Source organism: Narcine bancroftii, chromosome 2 (genome assembly GCF_036971445.1).
Source record: "Narcine bancroftii isolate sNarBan1 chromosome 2, sNarBan1.hap1, whole genome shotgun sequence".
Taxonomy (NCBI): domain Eukaryota; kingdom Metazoa; phylum Chordata; class Chondrichthyes; order Torpediniformes; family Narcinidae; genus Narcine; species Narcine bancroftii.
This window is the reverse complement of record NC_091470.1, coordinates 339312233-339337316: the sequence shown is the minus strand read 5'-3', so window position 1 is coordinate 339337316 and position 25084 is coordinate 339312233. Positions and strand designations below refer to the sequence as shown.

General features: G+C 39.7%; 1 protein-coding gene across 2 annotated transcripts in view; it reads right to left on the bottom strand.

The window, feature by feature from the left end:
- zc3h3 (zinc finger CCCH-type containing 3) overlaps positions 1-25084 on the bottom strand; it is a 353231-nt gene that overhangs the window by 70010 nt on the left and 258137 nt on the right. Inside the window, exon 12 of one of the 2 annotated variants that reach the window (XM_069922187.1) lies at positions 1324-3340. The exons of the other annotated variant lie outside the window; for it this stretch is intronic. Within the exon in view, the coding sequence (XP_069778288.1) occupies positions 3309-3340 (32 nt within the window). The 3' untranslated portion in view covers positions 1324-3308. Of the gene's footprint in view, positions 1-1323; positions 3341-25084 lie in introns of those variants that run through there. 2 annotated transcript variants of the gene reach the window in all.

Genomic DNA, 25084 nt, shown 5'->3' with positions numbered 1-25084 from the left:
CAAGGATTTAAAAAAGAATATTTTTTATAAGACAATATTAGAGTTTGTTAGAGGGTTGGTTTTTCTTTCTGTAGCACAGCTGCAAGACGAGATAAACCAAGCTCGAAACTCAACCTAGATGTTTTGCTGGGGTTTGCCAATTACAGGTCATATAATTAGTTATGAACAGGGAATGGGCTGGAAAATGAACCATTTTCTACTGACCAAATAAGTTATCAAGGAATGATAAAAGGAGGGTATGTGAAAAGATAAGTTTGACGAATATGCTAAACAAAGGGTTAATGAATTGGGTGAGAATATTGTTGCCTTGTAACAAAAGTGAGAATGTGACCTCTCCTTTGCTCTAGTGAGATAGTAACTAAAACCAAAGACGTCTTGTTTTTTTCCACTTGTCTGCAGAAATTACAGGGGAACATATTTTTGTAAAAACAAGAATCACCTGCTGTGTGAATCTCATGAGAAACTTGTAGGGTCTCAAGCAGACCCCTGCCCAAAGGGGTATAAAAATTCTCAGTGTGCTTAGAGTAGGGCTCAATGTAAAGAACAAGTTACTGATCTCTTTCTTTGTACCTCTCACTCCTGCTAGCACTATCAAGGCTGTAAAAACAAACTGTTGAATGCTTAATTGGTTTGTTTTATTAGAGTGTGGGATGACTTTCACAACTGCACTGCTGATCAGAGAAGCATTACAGGGTATAAATCCTGGTGGGATCAGACATTGAGGCTATATGAGTAGAACTTAAAGGTTAAAAGGTTTATGGTTCCATTATTGTCACGTAATTCTACATTTAGAATGTAACATACATGAAATTCTGTAAGTTTGTCTACTGTAAGGAAGAGAGTCGCCACTTTGTCCAGCGCCTCTCACAGAAATGAGCCCCTAGCCAGCGAGGAACGAACTCACGACCCCTGGTTTACAAGACCAGCGCTCTAACCATTGAGCTATTGAAGCAGGAGGGGCAATCAATCATTTTGATAGATTTTACTATAGGCCTCATAAGAGTTAATTACATGTGCTTTATTTTATTATAACTTCCATTTGTTACTAGTTAATGCTTTCAATTATTTTTGACTTAGAATTCTATACAATGTAGTTAATGTACACTGGTCATATTTTGTGTCTGGCTCAAATGCACTTAGTAGAATTACAAACTCGAGAACTTACAGAAGCTCAACTAAACAGTTTGGTTTGAACACATGGACTTTTTTTTAAAAAAGGAGGAAACAATAAGTCACTAAAATTCGATTCAAACCAGCAAAAAATATAACATTTAATGAGGATTAAATGAAAAAAAAATCTCCAGGAAAGCAATATGCAGTCAATAAATAATAAAATATTTTTATCGATGGAAAACAAAATGGCATGTCTGGAAATTAATGTTACACGTGTTTCAAAATGAGGACAATGTAAATGTCTTTGCTCCTAACGCCAACCAACTCTTTAATCTCCTTAAACAATGATACAACCAAGATTTATGCTGAAGTACAATAGGTACCTACTCTTTACAAAATTAGGTGTGGAAGCAAACTTAGCAGAGTGTCAGGAGCTTGTGGAGCAAGGTGAGCCTTTTGCAAGTCTTGAATTCAGCTTTAGCCCTATTAAAGGTGTATACATAGTTGATGACTTGTTTGGAATGAAGCTGCAGTGCAGGCTACATTAACTCCATGTGAATTATGTAAACAGAAACGTGTAAAAAAAAAAATAATTCCTGTTTATATTCCTTCCTTGGCCCCCTCCCCACTTTGATTTACGTCCCTCTTTTCATCAAAAGTTTCTCATCAGAGAAGAACTGTTAGTTTTCAATGTTTTAGCCTTGGCACTGGCAGAAAATCATAAAAAAATGTGCGTGAAGCACTGGTGACTAGATTGAAGTTATTACCCAGCAATGTAGAATTACTTATTGGCACCAATATGCATGTTTTCATTCAAATGGGGCAATTAGGAATTCTGTCAAGAAATTAAAATGTCTTCAAATTACACAATTTTTATTGGGTGACTCTTGAGCGTTTCAAAAATAAAAAATATTAATGTATATGATTTCTCTTAACGGATATAACTCAGAACAAATGAATGTGATATGCACCTTTAAAAATAGAATAGCTATGGCCTACTTTAATTCCTTCTTTCTCTATTATTCTGCTTTTATCTTTGACATATGGCAGCCAAGTTGGGAGTGTGAGGAATTGTATTGAAAGCATCTTGTTTATATTTGCTGGAAAATGACTGGGATTGCCAACTATAACTCAGCCGAGGATCTTGTATTTCTCTCTGATCTGTCATGTCAACACTTCACCTGAGGAAAGTGGGCCTCAAATCTGATTTCTGTTCCTTCTCCTAGCAAGCATTAATACTACGCCACTGACCATTCTCATAAATTATATATGGAGGAAATGCATAATCTCATGCGAAACAGCCTTTAGAGCAGACCAATGGTAGATTCTGTTTTAAAAAATGTTATTAACTTTTATGGACATTGCTACCTCTCAAAGAAAATTGCACTCTTCATTGACCATTACCATTACTATAAATAAAAACTCAACAAATAAAGGAAATGATTTATCAACACAGCTTTGGGACAAGCAGTTCACATCTGTAAACTAATCCCCAAATACAGAGAATACGTAGAAATGGCTTAGGTTTGCTTTATTTTTTGGCAACCTAGCATCTTTCAAGGTAATAGGATGTTTATATTGGGAAAGAGTTTTCATTCTATGCATCCATTACATGCACCAAGGCCTTCCAAATCACAGTGATGTCGAGGTGTGACATGAAAGAAAGCCCTAACCACCTAATCCATCAGGCACACCCAAGCAAAATAAAACACCAATCTTTCACAGGTATTACATTCAGAATGGTAAGAATTAAAACTGTAAAATGAAAAAGCCAGAGGCAGTTTCCATAATTTGTTAATGATATTTCACTGGCATTGGATAGCAAAATAAACTTCAAACACATCTCAAGATACTTGGAATCTAAATGGCTATTTATACCAGAATCTTTGCTTGAATCTGATGATGATCATTCCCCATGGATAACAAATGATGATTCATTTGTAAATGTGACATTCCTGAAGGCTTTTCTTGTGGGTCCTCATTACAGTGGATCCATGAGAAAAAGAGAAAAAAAAACTAAAGAAAATTTCTCTGCAAAACCATAGTATGAATAAGAATTGAAAGCTTAAATGTTGTCTGCCGGCCATCTGTACACTTTAATTAAAATAAAAATTGTTCCAAATAAGTCCCTCATTGATTTCCAATTACTAATTGGTGTTGAGATGGTTTCTTGAGGGGATGGTTAGAGATGTCAATCAAAATCTGGGCTTGATTTGAATTGGTTTTCCTGAAAGAGATAAAAGAAAGTTTATTGATAGCAGTAAGATTATAGAACTTGTAGCATAGAGGAGTACTGGCACTACTTGTGCTATTATGTACAATCGTACTTTGTTTTCAATAGACACTAGCTATCCAATTCAATTTACAAGTGCTTTTCAGTATTCTTTTACATTACTTTGATCTCAATATTAATCTCACCATCTCAATTATGGTAGCAAACTGGAGACACACAAGAAACTGCAGATGCTGGAATCTGGAACAAGATGCAATCTATGACAGGAATTGGGCAGGTCAAGCAGTATCAGTGGGAGAAGAAAGAATTGTTAATGTTTCAGATGAGTCCTGCAAATTCTTTCTTCTCCCACTGATGCTGTTCGATTTGCTGAGTTCCTCCTGCCAAATGTGCGTTGTTCCCGATTGCCCTGGTAAAACTCAAGTTCTAATAAGTCTGAATCGGATTCCTTTTGCTATTCAGTAGAATTATGAACCTGCAAAAGTCAATTTCAAAATATATATTTCAGAGAGTTTAGTGGGATGATTATAACCTATTTCTATATCTGTTGAGGAGACACAAGAGGCTACTGTGATGGGCCCAGAGGACCCCAAAACCCAGCAGCAATAGAAATTCACCAAGACAAATGGTTACTTAAACAAAAGTTACTTTTAATTTTCTTTAAACATAAAAACAGGATCAAACTTTAACTTATTACTATTAACAATCCCCTCCTAATTCTAAGCGCATGTGTATGCAATGGGTGTGTTAGTTCAGGAAAGTTCTTTGATGCACAGTCCAATCTCACCTCTCATTCCTCGAAGTTCACCGGTATCAGGCAATTCTTATACTGCGCACAGAATTTAACATTTATGAATCTTCACCAGGCTTTGGTGCTTGAAAGCTAAATGTTTACTGTTCAGGAAGGTTCTTGTGGGTTTTCAGAGAGAGATTTGTTGCTCGTTGGACACAAACTGATTCCTTCCGATCAGCCACTTCAGTGTCTTGCTGAAGAAACTTGGCCCACCAGGGTTTTCCAGATGATAACCTCTTTCTTTCAGGGCACCACAGAGTTCCTTTTCTGTTTCCCTTATATCAGGCAAAACATTATACAGCCAGCTATCTCCTCTTGTATGGACCACAAGGGCTTTGAACAGGCTGAACTAAGAACTCACAACACATCTTCAAAATGGGGTTTTTCCACAAGCTTACCAGCTTGTCCTGTTCCAGTCCCAGCTGCTGCTACTGAACTGTAGAACTGAATTTTCTCTCTCAGAGAAAATCATATGACCCTCTTAGAACAACAAACTCCATTCAGACAGACCTCAGCATTAGACCCAATCTTCTGAGTCTGTTCATCTGTTGCTTTCCAAAACAATAATCCATTATTCCACTTCATGTCTAATTAACACTTACTTGTGAAGTCCTTCAGCCAAGCAGTTTCCATTGTCTTTACAAAGGCATTGGGAGCCTGGACTGTCTGGCTTGAGCAGAGGTCTGACATTTTAAATGAGATCTATGTTGTGATGCATTTGTATCTTTTTGTGACATAACTAAAAACAATTTATATCCTTCATAACATATAAAATATAACATAATCCGTCACACTACAGATGCTGGAATCTGGAGTAAAATACCATCTGCTGGAGGAATTCAATGGGTCAAGCAGCATCAGTCAGGAAGAAAGCAATGTTTTGTGTCAAACCCTTCAATGTGGAGAGGGGAGGCAGTATAAAGAGGAAATTGAAATGGGGGTGACCCAGGAGCCAATAGGGGATTCATGAACCAGGTCAGAGTGAAGGATGATGGACAGGGTGAGATGAGGATGGTGAGGGGTGAAGCTGGGAGTCAGAGGCAGGTGTTTGATGAGTACCAAAAACAGGTGAGAAAAATTAAGGGGTGGGTGCAGCAAAATGTGCCGGGAAGTGCGAAGGTAGAGACAGCTAGTGGACGGTGATAAGTTGGAGCAGCAGACTCTCCTACCTTGAGAAAAAGATATTGACTATTTACCCTACCTGTGCCTTTCAATGTTTAAAATTGCTAATGTCACCCCCCAACCTCTTTTGTTCCAGGGAAAACAGTCTCAGCCAATCTGATCTCTCCTTATTATTCATGTCCTCCAATCTAGCAACCTCTTTGTGAGTTTTTCTTGTACAGGTTTGAGTACCCCTTATCTGAAATCCCGAAATCTGAAAAGATCCAAAATCCAAAACATTTTGAGTGCCGGCACGTGATGTCACAAGTGGAAAGTTCCACACCTGATCTACTAAGAGCAGACTTGTGGAATTGGTGTGGGGACTGTTAGCAGGCTATTGGGGGGGCCCGGCGTGGTGGGATCAGTGTGGGGACTGGTGTCAGGCTGTCGGGGGATGGTAAGATCAATGTGGGTACTGATGGCAGGCTGTCAAGGGGTGGAGTGGGACGGTGGGCAGTGTGGGGGATTGAGAGTGGGCAGTGGGGGCCTTGTTGGCATTCAAAAAACCTGCATTGTTTGTTGTTCCAAAATCTGAAAAAAAAAATCAAAAATCCGAAATTCTTCCGGTCCCAAACATTTTGGATAAGGGGTACTCAACCTGTACTCTCATTTAAGATCTCATGCATCTTCCTTGCCTCCATTGTCAATGGCACAGAGAACTTTCTGCTCGTCCACTAATTGTGTCAAAAATTGTTTCGCATCCACCTATAAAGTCAGAGATATTCTTAGTTTAAAATATAACACAGCCAATGGTTTAGTACTCAGTACTGTGCTGAGATGTTACCCGAGAATGTGTGTGCAAGATTCCAAAATGAGATTTTTAACCAGAAGTTTCCGAAGAGAATACCATAGTTCCACTTAAATGTGCTTTACATTAATGGACACATGAAGGCAAATGTATGTGCCTTATGGAATTACCCAAGCAAAATTCATTGGCTTCAAAACAAGTTGCGAAGTGGAAAAAACATAACCAAAAGGTTAAGTGTGTAAACTGGGCACATCATATGAATTAAGGAGTAAATCATCTCTTAACACAATTACCACTAAAAATACAGTGCTGCTCTGTAATTTTTTTAATTGGACATGCTTTCTGTTTGCTTACCAAACATCACCAAACATCATGTTTACCCTGCAATTTTCCCAAACAATGTATTAAAGCTGTTACACATAGATAGGGAACTACCTTCAGGTACATCCAATAGGTTAGAATAGGTCACAGAATTATAATAGCTTTGGCTAAGGAGGAGGCTTTTAACTCTGTACCTGCTCTGTTAGAGAAGCTGTACAATGTTTGTACATTGAGACAAATATCAAATGCTTTTCGGATTTATCAACACACCAAAATATACCCCTGTGTCTGTTCAAATTCTGCTGGTCTTCCAGTGCAAGGAAATGTGCATTACAAAATGCTGCACTCTTAGATAACATAAGAAATAGGAGCAGGAGTTGGCCATCCGGCCCATTGAGCCTGCACCGCCATTTAATAAGATCACGGTTGATGTGATCATTGACTCAACTCCACCTACCTGCCTTTTCCTCATATCCCCAAATTCCTTTCTTATGTAAAAATCTATTGAACTGAACCTTAAATATGTTTAATGAAGTAGTCTCAACTCCTGGGCAGAGAATGACTGGGAAAAACAGATTTTCCTCATCTCTATCCTAAATCTACTCCCCTGAATCTTGAGGCCGTGTCGCCTAGTTCTGGTCTCACCTACCAGTGAAAACAATTTTCCTGCCTCTATCTTATCCATCCCTATCATAATTTTATGTTTCTATAAGAATCTTCCACATTCTAAAGTCCACATACTCTGCTCCAAAGGCACAGCACTGCTTGGAGCAGCTACTTTGAGGTACAATGTGGAAATGTCATTGAACACTGCGAAATTGGAAATTGCCCCCCAAAAATCTGTTGGTTTTTGTTCCTGAAATGTGCAAGTAGAAAAATTAATGACAGACTGTACAATATGAATCTTGGAAGCAAACAGAATGAGGCGTTCTTGTATTATGAATGGTGACATGTGAATGGAGAGATCATAAATGAGCAAGTTTTGTGGAAAAGGATCTGTGGCATGTTTTTCTTAACCAAAATCCCTCTCTTGACAACATCCAAGACAAAGAATCCACCTGACATTATGTAATTCAGCAACTTAAACCTATCTTCCTTCAATTTAATTTAAAAAATATTTAGACATATAGCACGGTAACAGGCCATTTCAGCTGACGATCCTGTGCCGCCCAATTACACCCATTTAACCGACACCCATGGTACGTTTCGAATGGTGGGAGGAAACTGGAGCTCCCAGGGAAAACCCATGCAGACACATGGAAAATATAGACTGCACAGGATTAGAATCCCAGTCTCAATAGATGGCACATTACATTCAGGGATGTGCCTGAAGGGATGGCACAGTTGGCATATCGGTTAATGTAATGTGATTTAAAAGATACACTACAGCAATTGTTAGCAGTTTTTTTTCTCTCATTGATGTGATATGGTATCACTAGTTGTTTGAATCATTGTGGTTCTTCCTGCTGAGGGCGATTCCCAAGTAGTAGAGGTAGGTATAATAACAGTGTTTAAAAGACATTTGGACAGGATAAGATAGAGGGAAATTGGCCAAATGCAGACAAATCTGACTTGGTTACTTGGGCAATTTAGTGTGGATGAATTGGACCAAGGATGTGTTTCCATGCTGTACTTCCCTATGACTGTCTGACCATTATTTAGGCAGTAGCCATCTAGATCTTGGCAAATCAGCTGCTTGTCTGGATAATTCTTAGATGGCGTGAGAGTTAACATCCACTTAGGCACTGTGCCCCTGATTCCAACCACTTTAAGTGGAGAAAAACTCCCAGGAGAGTGAGTAATCACTGAAAAGCTGCAGAAGTGATGGTCATTTGGAACAAAGCAATCTTGTTGAATTTTTTGAAGAGGTGACCAGAAAGGTTGATGAAGGTACAGTAGTTGATGTGGTCTATTTAGTAAGGCTTTTGATAAGGTTCTGCATGGAAGGTTAGTGAAGAAGGTTCAGTCTCTAGGGATTAATATAAAGATAGTCAGATGGGTTCAGAGGTGGCTGGAAGATAGGCATCAGAGAGTCATGGTGGACTAGCAGGGAGTAGTTTGGGATGATCTTTTTTCTGGAAAGGATGTTGAGGAGAATTGGGAAGTATATAAAGGTGAGATTTTGAGAGGGCAGAATCTTTATGTTCCTGTCAGGACAAAAGGCAAGGCTTTTTCAAGGGAGAGGCTTCTAGAGAGATTAGGAAGTTGGTTCGGGATAAGAGGAAGGCCTATGTTAAATACAAAAAGCAAAGGATTGATGAGATGTCTGGAGGATAAATAGATTGTAGACAGAACCTTAAGAGGGAAATTAGAAAGACAAAAAGAAGGCACGAGGGGGTTATAGCAAATAGGGTGAAAGAAAATCTGAAGGGCTTTTACAAATATGTGAATAGTAAAAGGAAAGTTAAGGATAGAAAAGGTCCACTGGAAAATCAGTGCGGAGGAATGTGTGAGGAACCATATGAGATGGGGGAGATATTGAATACATTCTTCTCGTCAGTATTCACGAAGGAATTGTGTAGGATAAGTGAGGCAAAAGGGTTAGTTATGGAAAAGATAGGGACTAGTAAAGAGGGGATTTTAGAACTTCTGGAATGTATAAAGGTAGATAAGTCTCCTGGTCCTGATGGGATTTTTCCCAGGACCTTAAGGGAGGCCAGGGAGGAAATAGTGAAAGGCTCTGACAGTGATTTTTCAACGGTCACTGGAGGAGGGTCTGGTGCCATGGGATTGGCGGGTTGCAAACATGGTTCCACTGTTTAAAAAGGGCGCAAGGTGTAGGCCAAGCAACTATAGGCCAGTAAGTTTGACATGGGTTTGTGAGGGGAAAGTCGTGTTTGACCAATCTTGTTGAATTTTTTGAAGAGGTGACCAGAAAGGTTGATGAAGGTAGAGTTGTTGATGTGGTCTATTTAGTAAGGCTTTTGATAAGGTTCTGCATGGAAGGTTAGTGAAGAAGGTTCAGTCTCTAGGGATTAATATAAAGATAGTCAGATGGGTTCAGAGGTGGCTGGAAGATAGGCATCAGAGAGTCATGGTGGACAACTGTCTGTCAGGATGGAGGCCGGTTATGAGCGGTGTACCTCAGGGATCAGTGTTGGGTCCTTTGTTGTTCATCATTTATATTAATGATTTGGATGATGGGGTGGTAAATTGTGTGAGTAAATATGCGGACGATACAAAAATAGGGGGAGTTGTGGATAATGAGGAGGGTTTTCATGGACTACAGAAGGATTTGGACTATCTGGAAAGGTGGGCTGAAAGGTGGCAGATGGAGCTTAATGTAGATAAGTGCTTCATTTTTGGAAGAATAACCAAAATAGGATGTATGCAGTGAAGGAGAGGACATTGAGGAATGCTGAGGAACAGAGGGATCTTGAAGGTGGATTCCCATGTAGATAGGGTGGTGAAGAAGGCTTTTGGTATGCTGGCCTTTATAAATCATAGAGTGGAGGGTGATATTGAGACTATTTAATGCATTGGTGAGGCCATATTTGGAGTATTGTGTGCAGTTCTGGTCTCCAAATTATAGGAAGGATATAAATAAAAAATATAGAGAGGGTGCAAAGAAGGTCTACAAAAATGTTGCCTGGATTGCAGTATCTTGAATATGGAGAAAGATTTACTCATTGGAGTGAGGAAGGTTGAGAGGTGATTTTATAGAGGGATTTAAAATTATGGGAATAGATAGAATAGATGTGGATAGGTTCTTTCCCCTGAGGGTAGGGGAGATTGGAACAAGGGGTCATAACAATATAACCATATAACCACTTACAGCACAGAACAGGCCAGTTCGGCCCTAATAGTCCATGCCGTAGCAAATCCCCACCCTCCGAGTCCCACTGACCAGCACCCAGTCCATACCCCTCTAGTCCCCTCCTATCCATGTAACGATCCAGTATTTCCTTAAATGCAACCAATGATCCCGCCTCGACCACGTCTGCTGGAAGCTCATTCCACATCCCCACCACCCTTTGCGTAAAGAAATTTCCCCTCATGTTCCCCTTATAATTTTACCCCTTCAATCTTAAACCATGTCCTCTAGTTTAAATCTCCCCCTTTCTTAATTGAAAAAGCCTATCCACATTTACTCTGTCTGTCCCTTTTAAAATCTTAAACACCTCTATCAAGTCCCCTCTCAATCTTCTACGCTCCAGAGAAAAAAGCCCCAGTCTGCACAATCTTTCCCTGTAACTCAGACCCTGAAATCCTGTCAACATTCTCGTGAACCTTCTCTGCACTCTCTCTATTTTGTTTATATCTTTCCTATAATTTGGTGACCAAAACTGTACACAGTACTCCAAATTTGGCCTCACCAATGCCTTGTACAATTTCATCATAACCTCCCTACTCTTGAATTCAATACTCCGATTTATGAAGGCCAACATTCCAAGTGCCTTCTTCACCACACCATCTACCTGAGTATCAGCCTTGAGGGTACTATTTACCATAACTCCTAAATCCCTTTGTTGCTCTGCACTCCTCAATTGTCTACCATTCAATGTATATGACCTATTTAAATTTGCCTTTCCAAAATGTAGCACCTCACATTTATCTGTATTAAATTCCATCAGCCATTTCTCAGCCCACACCTCCAGCCTTCCTAAATCACCTTTTAATCTACGGTAATCTACCTCACTGTCCACAACACCACCAATCTTTGTGTCATCCGCAAACTTGCTTATCCAATTCTCCACCCCTACATCCAGATCGTTACTATATATAACAAATAATAGTGGACCCAGGACCGAACCCTGAGGAACTCCACTAGTCACCGGCCTCCAATTGGACAAACAATTTTCTACCACTACTCTCTGACACCTCCATCCAACCACTGCTGAATCCATTTCACTACCTCCTTATTTATACCTAATGCCTCCACCTTTTTTCCTAACCTCCTGTGGGGAACTTTGTCAAAAGCTTTACTAAAGTCCAAATAGACAACATCCACAGCTTTCCCTTCATCAACCTGTTTTGTAACCCCCTCGAAGAACTCAATCAGGTTTGTCAAGCATGATCTACCCCTGACAAAACCATGCTGATTACTCCCTATCAATCCCTGTACCTCCAAAAATTTGTAAATAGCATCCCTCAGAACACTTTCCATCAACTTGCCCACCACAGATGTCAGACTTACAGGCCTATAATTCCCAGATTTGCATTTGGACCCTTTCTTAAACAGAGGAACCACATGTGCCACCCTCCAATCCTTTGGTACCACCCCCGTGGCCAGTGACATCCAAAATATCTCTGTTAATGGCCCCACTAACTGTCCACTAGCTCCCTGAGTGTCCTAGGGAATATTTTGTCCGGTCCAGGAGATTTATCCACCTTTATCTTTTTTAACACAGCCATCACTACCTCCTTGGTTATCCTTATATGCTTCATGACCTCCCCACTATTTTTCTTTACTTCAACTGGTTCAACATTTTTTTCCCTAGTGAATACCGAGGCAAAGAAATCATTTAAAATTTCCCCCATTTCCTCAGACTTCTCACTCAGCCTACCCTCACTATCTACAAGGGGTCCAATTTTATCTCTCACTAATCTTTTACTTTTAATGTACTTATAGAAACCCTTTGGATTTATTTCTACTCTGTCAGCCAAAGCCTCTTCATGCCTTTTTTTGGCCTTTCTAATTTCTTTCTTAAGATTCCTTCTACACTCCTTGTAGTCCTCCTTCAACTTCTCAGCTCCCTGCTCTTTATACCTCTTGTACACCTCCCTTTTTCTCCTAACCAAATTTCTAATATTCCTCGAAAACCAAGCCTCCCTATGACTTCCAGCCTTTCCTTTGATCCAGACTGGGACATAACTACTCTGTACCCTCAAAATTTCTTTTTTGAATATCCTCCATTTTTCATTAACATCCTTACCTGAAAATATCCTGTCCCACTCAATACTCCCCAAATCCCTTCTCATTCTTACGAAATTTGCTCTTTTCCAATCCAGAACCTCAACTTTAGGCCTCTCCTTGCTCTTCCTTTAAACTACCCTAAAACTAACAGAATTATGGTCACTAGACCCAATTGGTTCTCCAACATTAATGTCCGCTACCTGACCTAGCTCATTCCCTAACAGGAGATCCAGTATTATACCATCCCGAGTCGGTTCTTCTACTAACTGATTTAGAAAACAATCCTGAACACATTTAACGAACTCCAGCCCATCCAGCCCTCTAACCGTATGGGTATCCCAATCAATGTGTGGGAAGTTAAAATCTCCCATGATCACTACCCTATGATTTTCATACATATACGTTATCTCCCTACAAATTTGTTCCTCTAATTCCCTTGGCCCATTTGGTGGTCTGTAATACACCCCTATTAGCACCCTCTTGCCTCCTCCACCCTAGTTAAGGGCTAGGGGGCAAAACTTTAGGAGTAATATCAAGAGGTTGCTTCTTCACTCAGAGAGTGGTGGCTGAGTGGAATGATCTACCGGAAGAAGTAGTTGCGGCAGGGTCAATTCTGTCATTTAAGAGGAGGTTAGATGAGTTCATGGAGGTGAGGGGACTGGAAGGTTATGGGCATGGGAGTGGGTAGGTGGAACTAGGGGAGTTTCACGTAAATCGGTGTGGACTAGAAGGGCCGCTATGCCTGTTTCCATACTGTAAATTGTCATATGGTTAATAAAAGGATGTCCCTTTAGAACAGAAATTTATTCAGCCAAAAGGTGATGAATTTGTTACATTTGTTGCTTCAGACAGCTGTGAAGGCCAAGTCATTAGGTAGATTTAAAGTGAGGTTGATATGTGAGAGTATCCGAGGTTACGAGGAAAAGGCAAGACAAAGTGGTTGAGAACACCCATGGTTTGAATGACAGACCAGATATGATGTGCTGAATGGCCTACTTCTGCTCCCATGTCTTCTACTCTATGATCTATGCCTCAAAACATTTTACATTTATTTCTTTTGTAGATTTTCTTGTGAAATTATTGGATTTTAAAAGAGCACCGGAAAGGAGCCTGGTGAGTTTCAAGGGTTCATGGGTAATAAGGCCGTAGTGAATTTCAAGGGAGTAGAGGACACCAAGTCACATGAGCCAGAAGGGGAACCATTGGGGTTTCTGAACATTCAGATAGTGGATTGTCAATTTTTTACAGTATACAACTCATATCCCACAAGAAAATGGGATTACTCTTAAAGTTGTCCATAGCAAGTTAATGAGATGTCGAAAATAGTTAAAGAATTGCAGCAATTTGAGATGATGGCCTCTTTCTCAGGGCAATTGAAGAGGCAACAAATACCTAACACCAACAACATGCACATCTCAAGAATGAATAAAGTAAATAGAGATACTTGATGACAAACTGTGCTCTTCTATGAAACTCTCGTTTCTAATATTTTCATTTATAACAGTGCTGGCAAATCTTAAGGGAAAAAAATTTCTGATGAATAAAATTGGAATAGGATCCTCAGTATTATGAAGCAAATTGATTTATCTTCAGCGTAAGCCTCACTCAGCACCAACACAATTTCTTAATGTGCACAATGCACAATCAATTACTCAGCTTTAATAGCAGCGGCATAAAAGCAGCAGTCATTTTATTAGGCTGTTTGCGTCCTGCATTGCGAATGAACTTCTACTGTAATTAAAGCTCCCCTTTAAAACTGCTGTCTTTCGCACATTTTTAATGATTTTTTGATTTCAGATTGCACTAGAACTGTGCCTCATACTCATTACAAGGCTCGTGGATCGACACAAATGTTTCATTTATGTTTTCCCATCTCGCCATAGTAGCTCCTCAGCCACATTAGTTTTGGGTAATGGAGTATTACCATTTTGGAGCCTCAAAGACTCAGCTCATAGCTCTGGGAGACTTAGTGAAGAATGTTTTCTTTTACTACACCCCAATACTACATCTCCGTACAAGAGGGAGATAGATCAGCTTGTGGAATGTTATAACAACAGCAAACTTAGGCTCAACGTTAGCAAAATCAAGCAGATGATTGTGGACTTCAGGAGGAAGTCTGGGGAACTCATTGAGAGCTCATTAGTGGAGAGGGTCAATAACTTCAAATTCCTGGGTGTCAACATCTTTGAGGATCTGTCTTGGAGCCTCCATGTTGATGCAATCACAAAGAAGACTCAGAGGTGGCTATGCTTTGCGAGGTGTCTGAGGAGATTCGTTAAGTCACTGAAGATTCTTGTAAATGTCTACAGGTGTACTATGGAGAACATTCTGGCTAGTTGCATCACTGCATGATATAGAGGTGCTAACTCTCAGGACAAGAATAAACTCCAGAGGGTTGTTAACTCGGCCTGCGACATCACAGGCACCAGACTTCACTCCATCAAGGTCGTCTCCATGAGGGGGTCTCTTAAAAAAGCAGCCTCTGTCCTCAAAGACCCCCAACATCCAAGCCATGCCCACTTCACTCTGCTTCTTTCTTTCTTTCTTTCTTCTTTCTTTGGCTTGGCTTCGCGGACGAAGATTTATGGAGGGGTAATGTCCATGTCTACTGCAGGCTCGTTGGTGACTTACAAGTCTGATGAGGGACAGGCAGGCATGATTGCAACGGTTGCAAGGAAAAATTGGTTGGTTGGGGTTGGGTGTTGGGTTTTTCCTCCTTTGTCTTTTGTCAGTGAGGTGGGCTCCGCGGTCTTCTTCAAAGGAGGTTGCTGCCCGCCGAACTGTGAGGCGCCAAGCTGCACGGTTGGAGGCGATATCAGCCCACTGATGGTGGTCAATGCGGCAGGCACCAAGAGATTTCTTTAAGCAGTCCTTGCACCTCTTCTTTGGTGCACCTCTGTCTCAGTGGCCAGTGGAGAGCTCGCCATATAACACAATTTTGGGAAGGCGATGGTCCTCCATTCTGGAGACGTGACCCACCCAGCGCAGTTGGGTCTTCAGCAGCGTGGATTCGATGCTTGTGGACTCTGCCAGCTCGAGTACTTCGATGTTGGTGATGAAGTCATTCCAATGAATGTTGAGGATGGAACGGAGACAGCGCTGATGGAAGCGTTCTAGGAGCCATAGGTGATACCGGTAGAGGACTCATGATTCGGAGCCGAACAGGAGCGTGGGTATGACAACGGCTCTGTACACGCTAATCTTTGTGTGCTTCTTCAGGTGATTGTCTTTCCAGACTCTTTTGTGTAGTCTTCCAAAGGCGCTATTTGCCTTGGCGAGTCTGTTGTCTATCTCTTTGTCGATCCTTGCATCCGATGAAATGATGCAACCAAGGTAGGTAAACTGGTTGACTTTTTTGAGTTCTGTGTGTCCAATGGAGATGTTGGGGGGGCTGGTAGTCATGGTGGGGAGCTGGCTGATGGAGGACCTCAGTTTTCTTCAGGCTGACTTCCAGGCCAAACATTTTGGCAGTTTCCGCAAAACAGGACGTCATGCGCTGGAGAGCTGGCTCTGAATGGGCAACTAAAGCGGCACTCTGCTACCATTGGTTAAAAAGGTACAAGAGCCTAAAGACAATCACTCAACGGCACAAAGACAATTCCTTTCCCATTGCCAACAGATTCTTGAATAATCAATGAAGCAAAGACACTGCCTTACGTTTTGTGCACTGTAATTTTTATAGTAACGTTGTAAGATGGTTATAATTTTCTGTTTTCACTATGATGTTGCTGGAAAAACACCAAATTTCATGACTTGCTCATGACAATAAATTCTGATTCAGAATATTTCCTTCTCCAACCTCCAACGAGCACGCTATTTTATATTCTTCATCAAAAACTTTCCTGCAATCTCTCAGTTGGCTTGCAAATTCAGCAAGAAATGTTACGTTACTTTTCGTGTGTACTCATGTCTTCTCAGAACCCAAGTTTACTGTCACATACCTGATAGAGAGAAAAAGGTTCTTTCAAGGGCTGTATAACAAGTCAACTTAAACGTGCATACAGCTGTACAAAGTAGAAGAGTCTCAGCACATGGCAGGATGATATCACTGTTGTGAGGCTCATTCAACAGCCTGATGGGTGCAGGGAAAAAACTATCTTTACGCCCAGTGGCATGCTATTTCACTCTTCAACTTCTCCCCAAGGAGGAAAGTGCATGTCTAGAGTTGGATGAATCCTTCAGTATGTCAGCTGTGTTTTCCGTGCAGATGGAGTCGATGAAGATTTCTATCATGATCTGAACTGCATTCACCACCTCCTGCAGTTTCTTCTGATGCTGGGCAGACCAGTTCCCAAGCCGTGAGCTATCTATTGCCTCCAGTGCCATTGATGTAGACAGGGGAGTGGGTTCTTACCCCAATCCTGAACTCTATGATCAGCACCTTTGTCTTCATGACACAGAGAGATATTGTTATCTTAGCACCAGGCTCTCAATCTTGTTCTTTTATTCTGACTTATCATATTTGATATTCATCTTATGTCTGTGCTGTCATCAGTGAACTTGCAGCACTGTATACAGAGGGCCTGGAGCATTGTGAGGTTTCCTTCCATCCATCTATCCTACAATCTCTTTCACCTTCTTCCATTGGGAGGGAGGTACAGGAGCATCAGAACTAGGACTGCAAGAACGGGTAACAGTTCCCCCCCCCGAGGTTATGAGACTAGTGAATAATAGTGTCACTATTGAAGTTTTTTAACTATGAACTAAAACTTATTAACATAATTATATTTCAACTTTTGTCTTAATATTTGTTTTATGTGATGTGCGTGATGCATGCATTTAGTTGTACAAGTTTAGTCAGATGACAAACTAGAACTTGAACCTGAGTCGGAGCAGCACTTGTGTATACAATCATAGGTGTAGAGGGTATATAGTAGGGGGCTGAGTACACATCCTTTTAGGGCATTGGCGTTGACTGTGATCGTGGAGGAGACCTTACTACCCATCTTTACAAAATGCAATGCTTGACAGGAAGTCAAAATTCAGTTGCAGAGAAGGGTTTAAGTTTATTGGGGAATCTTGCACTGTTAATTGCTATGCTGTCCAGTTTTGCTTTATACTTCATGATAGGATGCAAGTCCTACCAGTTATAGATGCTGGGTGACCATGGGACAAGAGCCTCTTGGCTTCCCTGGTGGCCTTGCTAAGATGGTCTTTGGATTTTATTTTCGTATAGCCTGGCCTCCTGACTTCAATGCCTCTAACCTAGCTTCCAGTAGGGAGTTGACTCAGTGGTTCCTCTGTGATTTCCAATTTAGGAATACCAGCATTGTCCTCTCAGTCATGCAATGCCCCACACTTGTAACGACAGAGGTGGTAAATTCACCAGGTTAGTCACTGAATTCTTGAATACAGAATAGTTTACTGAATCAAAGCAGTCATGTCAGGTGTCATCTGTTTCCTAAGACTATCGCTGAATGACTTTCACCATCAGGTCCTTCCTCCTCAGTTTTTCTTGTATACAGGTAAAAGCAATAAGGAATGATGATCTGATTGACATTCTTTACGTAGTCAAGGATGTTGGAGCCTCTGGTAGGGCAGGGGATGTGCTCATGGAAATTAGGTTGAATGCTCTTGAAGTTGGCTTGGTTGAAGTCCCCGGCAATTATGAAAGAAGACTCGGGATACTTTGTTGGTGAACAGTTTGTCAAGCCTTGGGTGGTACACAGATTGCAGTATGTATAACTGATGTGAATTCTGTAATGGTGTGGGGTGGGGGGGGGGGGGGGGGAGAGACACATTTTGCAGTTAGTTATTCCAGCTCCAAGGTGCAGGAACTCATCAGAGGAGCCACGTCTGATCACCACAGTATTGATGAGAAAGTCCTCCTTTTGAGAAGCTTTCTGGTTGTACTGTTGTCAGGAATGGAAGGTGTAAGCTAAGTCTCTGTGAAGCAGAGCACACAGTAATCCCTCAACTCCCTTTGAAAGGAAGGTTGAGTTTTTAGTTTATCTGACTTATTCTCCACAGCTGGACATTTGCCAAGAGGAGGGGGACTTGAAACCATTCTGTTTCAGTCACAGCTACAGCACAGAGTACTTAGCTTGTTTTCTGAGCTGATGGCTGCCTATGGAGTGGGCATTTGGATTTGGTGATTCTGTCAGGTAGGCTGGTGTGGTTGATTGGGACCATGGGTCAGGGAGCATCTTCAGGTACTCTAGTGATTGCTTCAATGTTGGGGGCCAGTAGTCAGGAGTATCCAAGTTTGTTCAATATATCTCTTATGGGCCAAAAGTCAGAGAAGCCAAGTTCTGGGGTGGAACTACCCTTATAACATCATACTTTAATATAGTTTATCCATATATTTGAATATTTCAATAGTTAAAATTTGTAAAGCAATCAAAATTGAAAAGCAGAAAATTATAAATCTTTATATTCTTGGTTGCTAGAAAAACATACAATATGACTAATAAAACTGCAATAGGGGGAAGAGATTGCTAAAAAGATCATGAGTAAGGAATAGTTTTTTAGGGATGTTATGAGCCCAGAGGACTCCAAAACCCAGAAGCAATAGATATTCACCAAGATAAATGGTTAAACAAAAGTTGCTGTTAATTATCTTTAAACATGAAAACAGAATCACACTTCAACTTATCACTACCTGTACTAACCAACTAACCTAACTTAATCCCTTCTAATTCTAAGCGCACGTGTATGTAATGTGTGTGTAAGTTCAGAAAAGTTCTTTGGTTCACTTCTCATTCCTCCAAGTTCACTGGTTGCAGGCAATTCTTATACTGTGCACAGAATTTAACATTTATAAAGTTCACCAGGCTTTGGTGTTTGAAAGGTAAATGGTTACCACTCAGGAAGGTCCTTGTCGTTTTTCAGAGAGAGATTTGTTGTTCCAGGACACCCACAACTAATTCATTTTTAATCAGCCACTTCAGTGTCTTGCTGACGAAACCTGACCCCTCAGCGTTCTCCAGATGATAACCTCCTTCTTTCAGATCACCACAGAATACCTTTTTGTTTCTCTTATTTCAGGTGAAACATTATACAGCTAGTCTTCTTCTCTTGCATGAACCATAAGGGCTTTGACCAGGCTGAACTAAGCATTCACAATCCATCTTCCAAATGGGATTTTTCACAAACTTGCCAGCTTGTCCTGTTCCAGTTACAGTTGCCACTGCTGACTGTAAAACTGTAGAGATGATCTGTCTCTCTCTCTCACAGAGAGAAAGCCCGTTTGACTCACTCTGCTTGTAAAACCACATGACCCTCTTAGAACACCAAGTTCCCCTCCAGACTATTTGCTCTTTCATCTGTTGCCTTTTTGTAAACAACAATCCATTAGTGAAGACTCATGGGCACTCTCCAAAGCTTTTGCAAAACCTGTTGGCCCCGACATGTCTAGCATGAGCAGATCTCCAGTATTTTAAATAAGATCTGTTTTAAAGTGTTTATATATGATCAACACTAAAAAAAACCTGCCCCAATTTACCTCGCAAAAACATATCTATATTCAGTCACAGGGATTTGAAAGTGTTATGGAAATGTAAACATCACAAATAAATTAACAAAGAACAAGATGTCCATTTAGAATGTAGAAGTCAAGGGCAGAGATGCCAGAGCCTAGTAAAGGAACTAGCTCCCTCAAAAATATACCATGAATGCTTTGTATTTTAAAATAATTGCAGCCCATGGGCTGCAATGGCCAAGATGCTATGACAAATCATCCTCTAAGAAATGCAAGCATCTACGTGTTCTTGCCAGCTTTTCTTGTAGTGAATGTTGCAAACAGCATTACACATCTGCAGCCCCAGTGAAACTTTGCCATCCACTGAAGCATGGGAGCACAGTTTAAATGTCCATGAATATGCAGATTCAGCACCAGTGAACATCGCTCTGGAGTACTGAGTAAAATGGAAAGAAATATTCTGGATTTTTACTCAGGTACACTGATTTTCCCACACATAGTTGAACACAAAGTTCAAGAAATACAAAACACAACAAATAAAAGATAAAGTTGTGGAGAAAAGAAAGAAAATGGCACCCAAGAAGGAAAAAGTAAAAACAACGGGGAAAAAGAAGAAAAGACGCCAGAAGAGAAAGGAGAAGGCCTTACCTGCATGAAGAAACAGGGAGCCGTCGTGGAGAAAAGAGCCCGCTCCCCAAGGTTGGTGACGACCCCGCAGAGTCATGACCTCCCGACCTCTGGACTGCAAAAATGGCTCTCTGAGCCAAATAGAAGTGCGCAACGCGCACAACAAGGAAAAGGAAAACACCGACGGGAGGGGGGCCCAGCTGTGGAGCAAACTAACACAGCACGACTAGCTGAGAGATGCCCGATACCAGGGCTCTCAGCTGGAAGAAGCGGAAAGCGACAGGAAAGGGAGTGATAGGAAAGAAGAACAGCAACAGGAGGCCCAACAGATAACTAGCCCAGAAGAAGAGGATCAACAGCAAGAAGCCATGCAAAAAAACGCCCAGCAAAATGAGACAAGCAGTTCAACAAGAAAGTCAGAAGAGACATAAATACAAGGAAGAGAAATAGAAGACACAAACACAGGTGCAGACACAGAAGAGGAAGAAGACCAAGCTCTGCACAGAGGAATAGAAGGTAAAATAAATGGACAGTATATAAAGAAAAAAATTTTTCAAGAACAAATGAGAGCATTAAAAGAATGGTTGACATTAGAATTTAGTGAAATGAAAAGAAAAATGAAAAGTACAGAAGAAAAAGTGAGTAGAATAGAGCTGGTCATGACAGAAATAGGGAAAAGATTAGAAAATGTGGAAGAACGAGAAATGGCTGTAGAAATGGAAGTGAATAACTTAAGAAGAAAACTGGAAGACAGTGACAAAAAAGTTAAAGAGTCACAAGAGTTGTTAACTCAGAAGATGGATATAATGGAAAACTATAGTAGGCGAAACAACATAAAGATATTGGGCCAAAAGGAAGATGAAGAAGGCACAAATATGAAAGAATGGATCCCAAAGGTCCTGGGAATGCCAGAAATACAGGAAGGAATGGAAATAGAAAGGGCACATAGAACACTAGCCCCGAAACCACAGTCACAACAAAAACCAAGATCTGTTTTAGTAAAATTTCTGAGATACACAACAAGAGAAAATATACTGGATAGGGCAAGGAATAAAATTAGAGAAGACAAAAAACTATTGGAATTCAAAGGTCAAAAAATATTTTTTTTTACCCAGACATAAGTTTTGAACTCCAAAAGAAGAGGAAGGAGTTTAACGCAGCAAAATCGATCCTATTGAAAAAAGGCTATAAATTTATGTTAAGATATCCAGCTATGCTTAAAATATTTAACCTAGGGGAGCAAAACAGACTGTGCTCGGATCCGGAGAAAGCATGAGAATTTGCAGAATGCCCGCAAGACAGAAAAAGAAATGAAGAGATGTAACAAGAACGAAGACAGACTACATATAAAGATGTAAAAATAATGTATAAGTAAAAACTAAAGAAGGGAAAGAAAAGGGAAGAAAGGAAGTAAGGCGGGGGGCGGGAAAGAGGGTGAGCTTTGTTATATGTGAAGATAAAAGTATTTTCTGGAGGGGTTTGGGTGGGAGAGAATAACAGTCACTGCGAAATCAGTTGACGCTTGCGAGCGGGTTTGCAATCCAAATGGAGAGGGGAGTTGTGGTTGCCCGGCAAGGGACAAGGGGCAACTCAGAGAGGGCGGGGGGACACTTGGGGTTAAGGGAATTTTAGATGTGGGAGTTGTTGAAGTATTTTATGTTTTAGAAGTGTTGTCATACATTGAGTTCAAAAAGGGAAATGTAAATGGAGAAAAGGGGGAAGGTGGTGGTGAGGAAGCGGAAATGAGGTGTAAACAGAATATGAGATGGCCATATTGAACTATATGACTATAAATATTAATGGAATACATAACCAAATTAAACGAAAAAGGCTAATCAATTTCCTGAAAAAATAAAAAAATAGACATAGCATTTGTGCAGGAAATGCATCTAACTGAAGTGGAACATAATAAATTAAGGAGAGACTGGGTAGGGCACGTAACGGCAGCATCATATAACTCAGAGTCAGAGGTGTAGCTATATTAATCAATAAAAATGTACCAATCAAAATAGAAGAGGAAATAATGGATCCAGCAGGGAGATATATAATGATAAAGTGTCATACATATTCAGAATTCTGGAATTTGATCAATATATATGCACCTAATGAAAAGGATCAAAAGATATTTTTTTGAAGATTGTAGATACACAGGGGAATATATTTATAGGAGGGGATTTTAACCTTAATTTGGACCCGAAGTTGGATAAAACTGGACAAAAGAGTAGCAAAAAGAATAAAGTGGCCAAATTTATGGTTAAATCAATGCAGGAAATGAAACTTATGGATACATAGAGGATGCAGCATCCAAGGGAGAAGGATATTATTCGAGTAGGCATAAAACATACTCTAGGATTGATATGTTTTTGTTGTCAGCTCATATTCAAGGGAGAGTTACAAAAACTGAATACAAAGCTAGATTGCTATCTGATCATTCACCCCTGTAATAGCAATAGAACTGGAGGACATCCCACCAAGAACAATATAGATGGGGATTAAACTCCATGCTACTTAAAAAACAGGAATTTAGAGAATTTATTGAACACCAAATTAAAATGTACTTTGAAATAAATATGGAATCAGTGGAAGATAAATTTATATTATGGGATGCAATGAAAGCCTTCATTAGAGGGCAGATAATAAATTATGTAAGTAAGATGAAAAAGGACTACAATCCAGAAATAGAACAGTTGGAAAGGGAGATAGTAAGTACAGAAAAAGAACTAGCAACAAGGGAAGAAATAACAAAAAGAAGAGAATTGGCGGACAAAAAAATAAAATATGAAACATTAGAAATGTATAAGGTGGAGAAGAACATAATGAAAATAAAACAAAAGTATTATGAGATAGGAGAAAAAAACGCATAAAATATTAGCCTGGCAAATTAAAACAGAACAAGCTAAGAGAACTGTATTGGCATCAAGGAAAAAGGACAAACAAATTACATACAATCCAATGGAGATTAATGAGAACTTTAAGGAATTTTATGAACAATTATACCAAATTGAGAATGAAGGGAAAGAAGACAAATAGAAGAGTTTTTAGCTAAAATTGAACTGCTGATATTGCAAGAAGAGGAGCAAAACAAGGCGATAAAACCATTTGAAATAGAGGAAATACAGGATATATCAAAAAAAGCTGCTGAAGAATAACACGCCTGGAGAGGATGGATTCCCAATAGATTTCTATAAAACATTTAAAGAGTTATTAATTCCTCCTCTCCTGGAAGTAATGAACCAGATAGAATAAACACAAAACACGCCAGATTCATGTAAAACAGCAATAATTACAGTAATACCAAAGACGGGGAAGGATCCATTAACACCAGCATCATATAGACCAATATCTCTACTTAATTCAGATTATAAGATAATAGCAAAATTATTAGCAAACAGATTGGCCAACTGTGTACCAAAAATAGTAAAACTAGATCAAACTGGATTTATTAAGAAAAGACGAACAGCGGATAATGTCTGTAAGTTCATTAATTTAATTCATGCAGTTCAAGGAAATAAGATACCAACAGTGGCTGTTGCTTTAGATGCAGAAAAAGCCTTTGACAGGGTAGAATGGAATTATTTATTCAAAGTATTACAGAGGTTCAACCTACCAGAAAAATATATTAATTGGATTAAAGCATTATATGATGGACCATTGGCGAAGGTAACAGTAAATGGATATGTATCGAACCAATTTAAATTAAGTAGGTCAACTAGCCAGGGATGTCCACTATCTTCCTCACTGTTCACTTTAGCAATAGAACCATTGGCAGAACTGATAAGAACAGAAGATAAAATAAAAGGGATAAAAATAAAGGAGAAGGAGTATAAAATCAGTTTATTTGCAAATGACATCATAATATACTTAACAGAACCAGAAATATCAATAAAAGAACTACATAGGAAAATATGGGGTACAAGATCATTGCAAATAAAAGTGAAGCGATGCCAATGAGTAATGCGGATTATACAGAATTTAAAAAAGAATCACCATTTAAATGGCATACACAAGCAATCCAATACCTAGGTATTAGACTAGATAATAATTTAAGACAGCTATACAAATTAAATAATCAGCCATAAATGAAGAAATTACAGTAAGACTTAAAACATTGGAAAGAATTGCCATGAACATTGATAGTGAGGGTAAATTGCATTGAAATGAATGTCTTCCCAAGGATACAATATCTATTTCAATCATTAACAATTCCCTTAACAGAGAAATTCTTCAATGAATTAAAGAGAATAATAAGGAAATTCTTATGGAAAGGGGGGAAACCGAGGATAGCGTTAGATAAATTAACAGAGTGGTATAAACAAGGTGGTTTGCAGTATTTATCAGATTTTATCAGACAGGGGAAAAACCAGATTTGACTAAGATAGTGCTAGATAAAATAGGGGAGAAGGTACCAGAACATATACTTTATAAGTGGGATGAAAAGCTGGTGCAATATAAAAGTTCACCAGTACTGCATCATTTACTCAATATATGGAAGAAGATTCACTGAGAAAGGAAAAAAAACAAATTACCAACTACCAAAATTATTATTGATGCAAAATCAACTAATCTCTTTCACAATAGATAACCTTTTCTTTAGAGAATGGGAGAGAAAAGGAATTAAAAGAATAGAAAATTGTTTTTTGGGAAATAATTTATTAACATTTGAACAAATGAAGTACAAATATGGAATAACTCATGGTACAATGTTTGCATACCATCAACTGAAAGCCTACTTAAAGGACAAATTGAGAAGCAGACTGAGATTACTAGAAGGAATTACAGATTACAGAAACAACGATAATAAAAAGATTTAT